The sequence below is a fragment of the Anopheles stephensi genome, unplaced genomic scaffold (genome assembly GCF_013141755.1).
Source record: "Anopheles stephensi strain Indian unplaced genomic scaffold, UCI_ANSTEP_V1.0 ucontig367, whole genome shotgun sequence".
Classification (NCBI taxonomy): domain Eukaryota; kingdom Metazoa; phylum Arthropoda; class Insecta; order Diptera; family Culicidae; genus Anopheles; species Anopheles stephensi.
The window spans coordinates 37,458-49,542 of record NW_023405310.1 but is presented as its reverse complement, the minus strand read 5'-3'; the positions used below and the strand labels follow the sequence as shown (position 1 = coordinate 49,542).

General features: G+C 38.7%; 2 protein-coding genes across 15 annotated transcripts; one reads left to right on the top strand and one right to left on the bottom strand.

Moving 5' to 3' along the window:
* The first annotated feature begins 649 nt into the window (after positions 1–649).
* LOC118516630 (protein ALP1-like) lies at positions 650–10,521 on the top strand. Of its 7 annotated transcripts, XR_004907984.1 has the most exons (4): positions 5,759–5,976; positions 6,469–6,768; positions 9,110–9,121; positions 9,524–10,521. XR_004907984.1 is itself a non-coding variant. In XM_036062608.1 (3 exons), exons 2-3 carry the CDS (start codon positions 6,470–6,472, stop codon positions 8,987–8,989), a joined length of 1,167 nt encoding a protein of 388 aa, XP_035918501.1. In that variant the 5' UTR covers positions 650–668; position 6,469; the 3' UTR covers positions 8,990–9,055. The 7 variants fall into 7 exon arrangements, 3 of the variants coding, with proteins under 3 accessions (XP_035918501.1, XP_035918499.1, XP_035918500.1); XM_036062608.1 differs by lacking the exons at positions 5,759–5,976; positions 9,110–9,121; positions 9,524–10,521 and adding exons at positions 650–668; positions 8,122–9,055; XR_004907982.1 differs by lacking the exon at positions 9,110–9,121.
* On the bottom strand, positions 6,020–11,818 carry LOC118516631. 8 transcript variants are annotated; one of them, XR_004907991.1, is made up of 4 exons: positions 11,418–11,813; positions 11,093–11,304; positions 7,787–7,969; positions 7,136–7,720 (listed from the first exon to the last, which is right to left on the bottom strand). XR_004907991.1 is itself a non-coding variant. In XM_036062609.1 (2 exons), exons 1-2 carry the CDS (start codon positions 11,563–11,565, stop codon positions 7,356–7,358), a joined length of 513 nt encoding a protein of 170 aa, XP_035918502.1. In that variant the 5' UTR covers positions 11,566–11,818; the 3' UTR covers positions 7,136–7,355. The 8 variants fall into 8 exon arrangements, 1 of the variants encoding a protein (XP_035918502.1); XR_004907992.1 differs by lacking the exons at positions 7,136–7,720; positions 7,787–7,969 and adding an exon at positions 6,020–6,404 and having other exon boundaries at positions 11,418–11,806; XR_004907990.1 differs by lacking the exon at positions 7,787–7,969 and having other exon boundaries at positions 11,418–11,806.
* Between the last annotated feature and the right edge of the window lie 267 nt (positions 11,819–12,085).

Here is a 12,085-nt window from a genome sequence, read left to right as displayed (position 1 = left end):
TGCAAAAGTGTAAATAACTTGCTCATTTATGGATCGAATTGAGTGCGGTTTGAATTGTAGTGATGTGAACCGAGTGTGCAATCCGTTTCCGTCGGAAAAACGGTGGAAATTCGGAAATTTATGGAAATTTTTAGTCTGACGGCTTTCCGGCTTCCGAATTTTGACAAAAGCAAAAACGGATTCCCATCCGACAAAAATCGCCCGCGCCCAAGCGACAAAAAATAAAACTGCTCAAATTGGAAGCAGCTTTTCTGGTAAAATCGGAAGTGTGTTCGGAATAGCTGTTGGTGGCTGGGAGGGTTTGCTAGGATATGTTGGAGGTGCTCGACAACTGGAGCCTGGAGCCAAAAGTGCCAGGTATATTTTGGTGTAAGATTATTCGTCACAGTGTCTCAATGAGTAAATTTGAGTTCGCGAAAAGTGCTCGATTTTTTTCGAGCGCTGTTTGAATGAATCAAAGCTTTTGCGAGAGCTGCTGTGTTATTTGAATTGTTCGGTAGCTTAAAAAACTGCTCTAAACTGCTCGGCTGGCCAGACAGGTGCAAATAGTGCATGATATATACTTTGGAGTGTGTGTGTTTACTGGTTCAGAGTGACTCTAAGAGTAAAATAAAGTGTGCGATTAGTGCTCGATTCTTTAGGCACTGCTGGAGTGACACAAATTAACGGTAAGTGCGTGTTTTGTTGTTACTACTAAGGCTACTATTGCTAGTAATAGTTCAGAATATAACACTCCTCCCAACTTTAAATGAGATTTGATTCATTCCTGATATTCTGATTATACTTTCATGTGCCTAGCTTTTATGCTCTTTGATCTGCGTAGTTAAGGCGAGGATGACTCACTGCTTTTTTTTTGAATGCATATTTTGTTTGCCGGTAGGTACTCTAGTTTCATTATTTCCTGTCGTAGCATCAGTCATTGATATAGGTATAAGCAAAGTAGGGTGAAATTCACCTGAGAGCTGAGAAGCACGAATCTGATTGGTATGCACCATTCTAACATTCCCATGTAAATTAATTAAGTAAGTTCTAGTACTTATTTTCTCTAATACCATCGCGGGTATCCACCTTACAATGTCTTCTTGATGATTCCTATATAATATTTTGTCTCCACGGCTATAGGAATGATGAGTGGGTCTAACTGGTTTCGTTACACTGTTAGTGTTAGGATCTTAACTGGATTGCTCGTATTTAGTAATGTGCGAGGCACATAGTTAAACAATAATGAAGATGGAGTTTTGCCAGTGGACGTAGATGGAGTATTACGATACTTTAAAAGAACCTTGTTAATCTTTTTCTGAAGTGGTATCGGTTTTAATCGCTCATCTATCAGATACTTTTTCAAGACATTCTTGATCGTCTGTACCCCCCTCTCCGCTAGTTCGCTAGTGGATTGAGGGTGATAAGAAGGAGATTTCAATACTTTTATATTATCTGAATAACACGCATGTATAAACCCAGATGAGTTGAAAGGTGGCACCATTATCCGAGCACACTTCAGAAGGCAACCCAAAATACGTATACATTTCTTCCAATCGTTCCAATACACTCTCCGTACACGTTCTTCGTAGTATTTTCAAATGTATTAATTTTGAATAGGCATCCACTATTATCAGAAAGGTATTTCCATCAAAATGAAATAAATCCAAATGGATTCTTTGGAATGCATGAGTGGCTAGAGGCCATCTAGACGTAACTATTGCACTTGGTACCTTTTGCGTCTTTTGACACGCGGGCACTTTAAGTTCAGTAACTGATATGTGCTCAATCCGGTTTTCAGTTGGCAACGGTAAACGAGATAACGCATCGGCATTACTAATACATTTACCAGGCCTATGTACTATGCTATAGGAGTAATTAGACAAAATTACGGCCCATCTGTACAATCTAGAAATTGCCCCAGCAGAAGAACTCTTGTGTGGGTTAAACATTTGTTTGAACGCAGAACTATCGGTAACGAGAGTAAAACTCGTACCATACAAATACATGTGATTTTTTTTTGTTCCAAATACAACTGCTAATGCTTCTTTATGTATTTGCCCGTAATTTTGTTGCGCGGGTGTGAGTGTTGATAACGCAAAATACACAGGCTTCTCCAATTATCCCGCTAAGTGAGATAAAATAGCACCAACTCCGTACGGACTGGCATCCGTACGGCATGGTATTAGTGGCTTTTTTGGATCATACGGCTCTAATACGTCATTGGAGATCAACAATTCTTTACACTTTTTAAATGCCTTTTCACACTCGACTGTCCACGAGAATCTACTTTCTCTCCTAAACAATTTATATAACGGATGTAATTCCAACGACAGATTTGGCTAAAATTTGTGGAAGTAGTTCAAAAGACCTAAGAACGACTGTAATTTCTTAAGAACGACTATATATTTAGGTGCTGGAGCAAGACAGATTGCTTCCACTTTAGCTTTACATGGACGAATTCCGTCAGATGTGAGCATAAAACCGAGATGTTCAATTTCTGTTTAAAAAAATCGCGATCTGGCCCAATATATGTGCACTTTATGCTGATTTAATTAATCCAACACATGGAATAAATTTTCCTTGCATTTATGTAGCATACTGCCACCAATAAGGATATCATCTAAATACGGAATAGATTTTGTTCCTAGCAAAATTTGATCTATTATAGACTGAAATACTGAGGGCGCCGAACTTATCCCAAATGGCATTCTTGTATACCTGCATCATCCACGGTGGGTATTTATGGTACATAACTCTTGAGTTGTGCGTGACAATCGTACTTGGAGATAGGCTCCCGTTAAATCGATTTTACAGTAACATTTGAAATTCGATAAATTTGCTAAGATGTCTTCAATAGCAGGCAACGGATAATGCTCCGTACAAATAAAGCGATTCAATGTAGCTTTCCCATCTAAACAAATTCTAATTGTGCCATCTTGTTTTGGCGTAATTACGATTGGACTAGCCCACGTGGACGAACGAACAGGGACTATAATTCCCTTTTTCACCATGTGATTTATTTCTTCTACATTTTCGCGACATTTGAACGGTACCGTGTATGGTTTATGAAAAATTGGTACAGCACTTTGTTTAAGGACAATATCTGCTGTAAAACCTTCTATTTCCTGACTGACATCCCTAGAAAATACGTATGGGTATTGGTGTTCAATTTCAGACTTTAGACTGTGATGAATAGCACTAAGAGACGAGTAATTAAGACTTACCAATTTTCTCCATTCTGGCATTAGGACATCTAAGCTCGAGCGACCGAGGAGCGGTGTAAGCATCTTCTTTTTCTCCGGTTCCAGAACAAAACTGTAAAGTGAAACGAAATCTTCATATGTGTTTTTTACACGTACTGGTAGCTCCCCTATTGGACGAATAGTTTGCACTGATACCGTTTGGAACACTCTTGTCGTCCCACGCATCGGAACGTGAGATAGTTGCTCCTCGTACGTCTCTCTCGAAATCACCGTCTCGCACGCACCGGTGTCCACTTCGAACCGCACACGCACTCGCCTTCAATCTCCAGATCCATCATTGCGGGTGCATCCGTCCGCATTGTACTCGTACTGTTGAAACTGGCTCGCACGATCAAGTTTGTGATCCTCTCGTTTTGGCTCGTAGTTTGCTGCGATATCTCTACCGTCTCCTTCAACTAGTTCAGGCTGCACTGTTCCGAAGCTTCAACGAGTTCAGCAACCCGACCATGGTTTCGTCTCGTACGGCACAACGATGACACGTGACCAATATTACCGCATGCGTAACACTTCCATTGTTTGGCAGGACAGGTATCGGGGCTATGATCTCTACCACAACGAAAGCATTTATTATCTAGATGCCTTGCTGGTAAAGAACGCGTAGACAAACGCTTGCTCTTTTTTACTGCCGTTCGATCCGACGACTTCCACGATGTGCGTTGCTTGAACGCTACCAATTTTGCTGGTCCTTGCATTTCTCTGCATTCCAGCTCCGATGCTTCCCAACTTCTTCCAATCTCCAAGCTTTTTCAAACGTGAGATCACCTTCTGTTAGGAGCTTGGTTCGCAACCCGGAGTTTTGCAATTCTGCGACGAAGCGATCACGTAGCGCTTGCGACAAAAACGTGCCGAAATCACACGATTGTGATAACGCTTTTAGCTCGATGATGAACTCCGTTATTGTCTGGTTTGCTGCTTGTTCGTACTTGTGGTACTTTTAGCGTTCGGCCATTACGTTGACCTTTGGCGCCAAATGCTGCTTCAGCAGCTCGTTCTGGCTCGTCTTACACGTTTTTGAACACGGATCCCCTGGCGAACATATTCGATTGGCTATCGAATAAAGTGACGGTCCAGCCATTGTCACTAACATTGGCACTTTCTTGGTTTCTTCCACATCATTAACGATGAAGAATTGTTGCTGGCGACTAACATACTTGTCGAAATTCTCTCCGATCACAAACGGTTCCATGTGGCCGAACATAGACATAGATAGCCACATTTACTTTCGTCATGCTTCACGTGGACGGTTTCTCTTCTTCCTGGTTCGGCATCCTTTGTTGCCGTACACATCAGCACTATACTACCGACACTGATCTCCGACACGAGATTTACCGGTAAATCGACGGATGAACTGCTTTTCTATCAATTGACTTCACACGATTTACACAAAAGCAAAAGTTCCGTTCCGCGTTTATCCTTTTTAATCCTCGTCGCCAAAATTATGTTATGGTTGCGGGTAGTTACGGTGTGTTGATACTTTACTTTGTGACATATAACGGAGAAAGAACGGTATAATCAGTTCGACGAGGGCTTTTATACTAATGCTACCTAAGATGTATGTGTGATCAAGGTGGAGCGCTTACTACTTCTTAGGCTACTATTGCTAGTGATAGTTCAGTATATAACAGATAGATACGTGGTACGCGAAGTAGAAGGATGTCAACTCACACAGTTACCCTACGAAGGGGTTCTCGAAGCCAATAAGTTAAGATGTTGGGCTGAGCCCACCGGATAGTAAATTGAGGGCAATTTATTTTCAGGATAGCCGAGTTGTAACGTCCGGATGATGTTGGGCTGAGCCCACCGGATAGTAAATTGAGGGCAATTTATTTTCAGGATAGCCGAGTTGTAACGTCCGGATGAATGTTACCCATTGTGTACATACCGTATGGCAACCGAATGACAACTTAACTGACAACCGACGACTCGCTTAAGGTGCAACCTGGGCAAGACGAACTGTCAGTGAGAATGAAGCCATTCTTTCGCGCGTTCTCTTACAGTTAGGACCGAACAGAAACCTTCCGTCTCCTAAACATACGCCATAATTCCTTCCGAAAGCCTTCCGTGGATGTAAATCCGTTGTGATAACCGTCCGCCATCAGCGGTTTACATTCGATGTACATGGTTCCGGTTCATTTTATGAGCAGGGTTCATTCAAAATGTAATCAAACAGAATCCAAACATAAACAAGTTATCCTCGAAATAGTTTGGAATTTCGTAAATCTGTTCGAAGAAATTTCGTTAACGAATATATTTACCAAAACATTTACGAAAACAGGGAGACAAGATAACTTAGGAAATGGTGCTGGTGCTCTGTCAAATCCACTGAAATTCACCTTCCAAATACATACACCTTGTCCTAAATACACACACCTTGCTCTAGATACATACACCTTGGTTGTGCCTGGGCAGTTATGTCACTGTAGCAGTGTCGAGCTGTCATCCGGTGCGCGTGGCACTCTGTGCAAAGTGCGCTCTCTCTTTGTTTGGTTAAAAAGGGCGTAAAATTGTGCTTGAGGCTGGTGGCATTGCTCGGTTGTATACGACTTTGGTTGTATACGACCTCGAGAAGCGTGTCATTGCTCGTCAGATTTGGTTGCACGACTTTTTTCGGTTTGACATTTGGATGTAAACAAACAAAGAAGGCATAAACACAAATAAATCAGGTTCGCGAGTTATCCGTTTCGACAAAATAAGCGAGTTCATCGTTTTTAACGAAAAAAGAAAATTAAATGTGAGTTTATCTGTTTTAAACTGGTTATAATATTAACCATATATATGGTTATATATTAGGTTTATTACAAAAACAGCTGCAACATGATCGCTGCAGCAAACACCAGGAGGAATACACCTCCTCCGACATACGGCCGACACAAAACAGCTTCTCAGTTTCGGTAGCCGGGCCTGTCCACCGGAGTGATGAATATTGGTCATCTTGTCGTGTATAATTTGCCCTGAGCATCCTTTTGGTACTCGGTTACATTGTGAACAGACACATTCGGCATTGTCTCGCTCCGCCTTTCGAAGCCTAGCACCTCCGCATACGAAGGAGTTTCTCTTTTTTATTTTATCTGTGCCAGCCAGTCCTGTGAGACTGAATCACACCCCGGGCCGATCAAGTTCAATAACGTTTTTGCAGACGCATGTGGAAACGTCTGTTATCTGTTGGTTAGATGTTATAAACAATACAAAGTTTTTACTTCAAATATTTTTTTTCTATTTGCAGAATGGATTCTGATACTGAACAAAAGATTTTACGGAGTACGAGCCTCGCCTTGCGTTACTTATTGTTGCAAAAACAAAGGCGGAATGAAGTCAACAGTATATTTAAGGATCGCAAGCTAAACGGGCAATACTACGTGTTGTTTCCAAAACTTCAACAAGACGAACAGAAGTTTTTCGAATATATGAGGATGTCAAAAAGAACATTTGACTACATTTTGGGAAAGATAGAACATCTCATCACAAAACAGCCCACACACGTTCCATACATTAGTCCAGAGGAGAGATTAATGGTGACTCTCAGGTATGTGGTTTTAAATCTTAGTTGTAAGGATTTTTGTAAATCTATGGCGGTTTATATTAAAGTACTAGTATCTTTGCTCATAGTGTTAAAACGTTATGTTACAAAGGAAAGCGTCAGAGTTCCCATGACATACCGAAGGTGAGCCGAACTCACCAACGATAGAAGTTAAGGATAGGATGTAAGGATATAAGGAGATGTTTAAGCTAGGGCAAAATTTTGATCGGATTGAACGAAAGCCGAAGCCACTTTCATTAAATACGGAGCTTTCGGCTCCTTGCAAAATTTATAAATAATGGTACAAAACTTAGAATCAACTCTCTTTCTACTGCGCTCTACAACCGAATGGTAATTGAATTGAATTGGTAAATGAAGGCATATTTGGTAGTTTATTAATTTTTAAAGTTTATAGGAACATATGAATTCTGTTAAACGTAAATAAAAACACTTAAACAATAACGTAATGCAATTCATGTTAACAAAAAATCATTTTTTATAGATAACTATCATCTAAACAAACTGTAACTATTACCTTTTCCCTTATTACCTTACTATTACCGTAACTATTATTATTTATTATCTTAAATATCTTAACAATTATCCTTATAATTACTAAATTTCTCTTTTAGCACGCGGTGCCCAAAACGCAAAATTTCGTCGCGTACTTCAATTTGATCCTCTATCTCTAATTTGTCCATTAACGTAACCAAACTCATCATCGCGTAATAGTTGCCAGTCTTTTGTTGTTTCGCCATCTCGTGCCTTTCCTTTTCCATGAGCAACAGATTTTCTAGTAACACAGCATCAGAAGCGCGTTTTGGCCTGCTGCCTGATGGTTGGCTACTTGATGTATGCTTTTCTGCGTCTGCTGCCTTTCCATAATCCTGCGGCTGGTTATATTGGTTCTCCTCCGTCATGAGTTCTTCCTCGAGGTACTCTTCGGTTTCATGTGCGGCTAATAATCATACATGAAATGATGAATGATTTAATGTAAATAATTCGAAATATTTTTCATACATACATCCTGCTAATTCCAGATTACCCATTCTGGGTCTGGATGCAAGCGTATCTTTCAAGAAACTCATCTGCTTGAAAAATTTCCATCGGATATGCTTGTATCCTGACCCAGATGGCTGCTGCGTTTCAGAAAACTTGCGTGCAAAGATGTCACGCAAAATACGCCATTTGTGTTTTGCAATTTCTCCTGAAACAAAACAAAATGTACCACACATTACATACATGTTATGAAGCTTTACACTAAATTTAATATTTTGTAATAAGTTATTTTTATATAATTTTAATTTCTTCTTCAAAAATTCCTTTGTAACCAATATTTTGTTTTTTTTTTGCTTTCAGATTTTTATCAACTGGAATCCCCTTCAAGTCATTATCGTTCAGCTTTTGTATGGCTCATAATACAATTGGAAACATTATTTATGAGACATGTGATGCGATTTGGAACACACTCAACTCAGAATTTATTCCGCTTCCGACGACGTCTGCATTTGAGAGAGTGGAAAAAGAATTTTTGGACCAGTGGAATTTTCCTAACTGTCTTGGGGCCATTGATGGAAAACATGTGCGGATTAAGGCTCCCGCCAAATCTGGAACACAATATTTTAATTACAAGAAATATTTTTCTTTGCATTTGCAAGGTGTTGCAGATGCTAACTGCAAATTTATTTGCGTAGATATAGGAGAATACGGAAGCCGCTGTGATAGTGGTGTATTTAATTCATCCACATTGTATGAACTCATACGTTCTAATCGTTTGAATATCCCGGCTCCCAAACCTCTTCCGGGGACTACGCGAAGCTTACCTTATGTCTTCATCGGCGACCAGGGTTACCCTCTGAAGAACTTTTTGCTGCGCCCCTACCCAGACAACAATGCAGATGCTGCAAAATTGCATTTCAACGAGAGGCTCTCCATTGCAAGGCGATGCGTAGAATGCGCTTTCGGAATACTTGTAGCAAAATGGCGGTTCTTAAAAACCGAACTACAAATAACACCGGACCACGCTACAGTATTAGTGAAAGCAGCATGCTTGTTGCATAATTTATGCATTGATTTTAGAGAGACTGTTACAACTCCTGGTGATTCAAATTCAGGTTCCGTAAATTGCAATTCTAACGCAAGATATAGGGCGAATAATCATGCCTCTCGTGAGGCAACAGAAATTAGAGACAGTTTCAAGGACTATTTTTGTAGTAGACATGAATAATTTCATAAATGGTTTGTAAAATAAATAGATTTCACAATCTTTAGGCAATTCGACTGCTTTAATCGATATGGCTGTTTAATTACTTTCTTTTTATGATGCTGCACATTGTTTGGCTATCAGTATACATTGTTGGTTTGTAGATTATATCCTTTCTCCTATTTGCAGTGATGTTTGCATTGTTTTTAGTTAAATTTATGTATTCTCGTTTCATGTTGTTATTCGTAACTATACGACTGTAAGTGATTTTTTTATCATGCCAATTCTATCAGCTGTTTTGCTGTAAGCATTTTTTTCTCATATTTTAAAATGTATCATGTGCATACCTTTTTTAAGCTTGTTTTCTCAATACTTTCAAAAATTCCCTTTTTCATCGAACGTTATTTTCCAAACATACAACTTTCATCAGGAAAATTTTATTAAAATTATGATTAAAAAAAGGATTATTTTATTTATCAATAAACCTATATTTTTTGCTTATACATGAAAAAAATTATATGTACATTAATATCAATATTTTTTGGCCATACTTTTCAGCAAAAGTATAATTTTTCGGATGTCGGCAGTTTTTTAATTATCGTAAATGAATTGAGCGATTTCGATTACAGTATTCGAAGCGCAAGATACTAAAGAGTCTTAAATACACATACCACAGCACCATTCGCGAAACGTAGTGGTACACCGTTCTAGCTTCATCATGACCACGAGCAACATTGTACGTTTTACTGCTGTTTTCTATGGATTCTCCATCAATTCGGGATTATGCTTTTTAATGCTAGAACCGGCAATGCAAAAAAACCATTCATCGTAGCGGATATAGAGCGATTCATCTTAGTTTTTCATCAATTGTGGAAAAAATATATAAATGTAATAAAAATATTAAATAAAATATTATTAAAAACATTAATTATGTGACATTAATATTATAACTCCTTAGAGAGACTGAGATAATGAGATTAAGAACTACGTAATACTGAAACAAAACAGCAGCGAGACGTAATTATAGATTACATTTTAAAAAGATAACTACTTTATAGTTGTTATGGGTTCATATGTTCTGATGATGTGAGTATTGTTATGTGCTCATATGTATCGATGCTGTATTGTTAGTTATTGATTGATTTTAAAGTAACGTTTTCTATCCTAAAACCAGCGTTGTGGTCCATATTATATTTTGCGTTAGTACTATTAAAACATTTCTATCCATATAAAACTATTTTGGGGTCGAGCAACGCCATAGCAATGCACATAACATAGTAAGATAAAAAATACGCTAGAATGGTAACAATTGTAATAGAACAAAGTGTACCAATTCATTTGATTTTGCGCATTAAAATGAGAATACTTTCATTTTTATTTACTTGGATGTAATCCAAATTTTCGATACAGTTATAACGTTTGGGAATGAATAGTTCCTAAAACTTACAATTAGATTTAAATCATCCGTCTGATGAGACAGTAAATGGTTCGCATACTTATTGTCTTTGCTATAAATAAGTACCACAAAACAATAATAAATATTACCTGTACATGTGTGAAAGTGTGTGTCTCGAAGGAGTAGCGACGTACTATATGCAACCGTGAGAATGGTCCTCTTATTGTGCTAACATCTAACGAATGAAAACTCATTGAGCCTCGACTCATCATTATATTAAAAAATATATGATATTTTTGAAATCAAATAATTAGCGAAAAATTACTAAAAAACGGTACAAACCCTGGATGTAAATTATTCCTTTTTCATTATAAAGTTATTACACTTTACTTTTAAATCCGTCTGAACCTCGATGCTGCTAGGATCGTATTGATAAGATTGACAGGAACGTAAAATTTTACTTGTCGACGACGATTTCAAATTGGTAGATGAGTTGTCCTAACTATGCGAGTATGCAAACGATGTCAACATAACTAGTCATCGTTCATGAATCTTCTATTTTCTTGCATGCCAAAAACAAAGAAAAACTATAACAAAAATCAAATCAAGATTTCTCTACTCGGTAGAATTAATGATCGGTAGAAATCAGACGTTCAATAGACCTTGCGAGAACAATACACTACTGTTTAAATACACAGCTGTTTCAGATTGCAACAGTTGTTCTTACTCACCCAATCCTAAAAATACGTTTACCGGAAAAAGATCGTTATCAACAAGGGTCCGCCGTTAATATCCGATTCTGGTTAATCAAGGAAAAGCCCAATCTTATCATTATCATCCGGGGTGATATACAACGCAACGAAGAAACTAGCGCGAGAGTATCGGGTCTGTTCATTCTTCACTTATTCAACCCACTCGTTTGCCGGTTTGTTCCCGCAGCAAACTGGATACATGGATGGATCGATAAGATACAACGAAATATCAGATGCAGTTAATGAAAGACTAGTTTTATGAGAACCTCCATGCCACACACAGCGACTTTTAACAGATACATACCTTCAACATTAAGCTCCGCTCCTATCTCATTCCACGCTTTATTTGTCACCGCTCTATTCTTATACATGCGATCGCGCAGATCCCAAAGAAAGCGCCGTTCTTGCACTAAAGAGATCAAAAATTCTTCGTCAATTACAGTTTTTGCCATGGCGATGTAGCTGTTTGTAGCAAAATCACTTGTTTACAAATAATCCCGCAATCCGTCATTTGAAGAAAAACAAAGGTTTTTTTTGAGTTTATACCAGCGAGTTCACTCGGTTTACACGACCGTCCGACCAAAATCAAAAATTTTTGATTTTGGTCGGACGGTCGTGTACAACCAAATCTCAGCTGTCAAATCCCATACAAATCCATCCGACTAGTTGTATACAACCGAGCAATGCCACCAGCCTGATCCACCAGATACTGTGCACAATGGAGGTAAAATGGCAAGTTATACTGTACAAAAGTGAAAACAGCTCCACAATAGGTGAAATAATGTTTGTATAAGTGACACATGGTTCCAGCACATAAGTGCGGTAAGCAGACTCAGATGGACACAGTTTTCCCGGTGATGGTGAACCGATCGGAGTGCAGTTTGTGTTTCAAATCAGTGATAAATGGCCAATAAAGAGGCTTCAGTGAAGAAACTGTGGTTTTTCGCTGCTTTTAGAACGAAATGTGGCGCG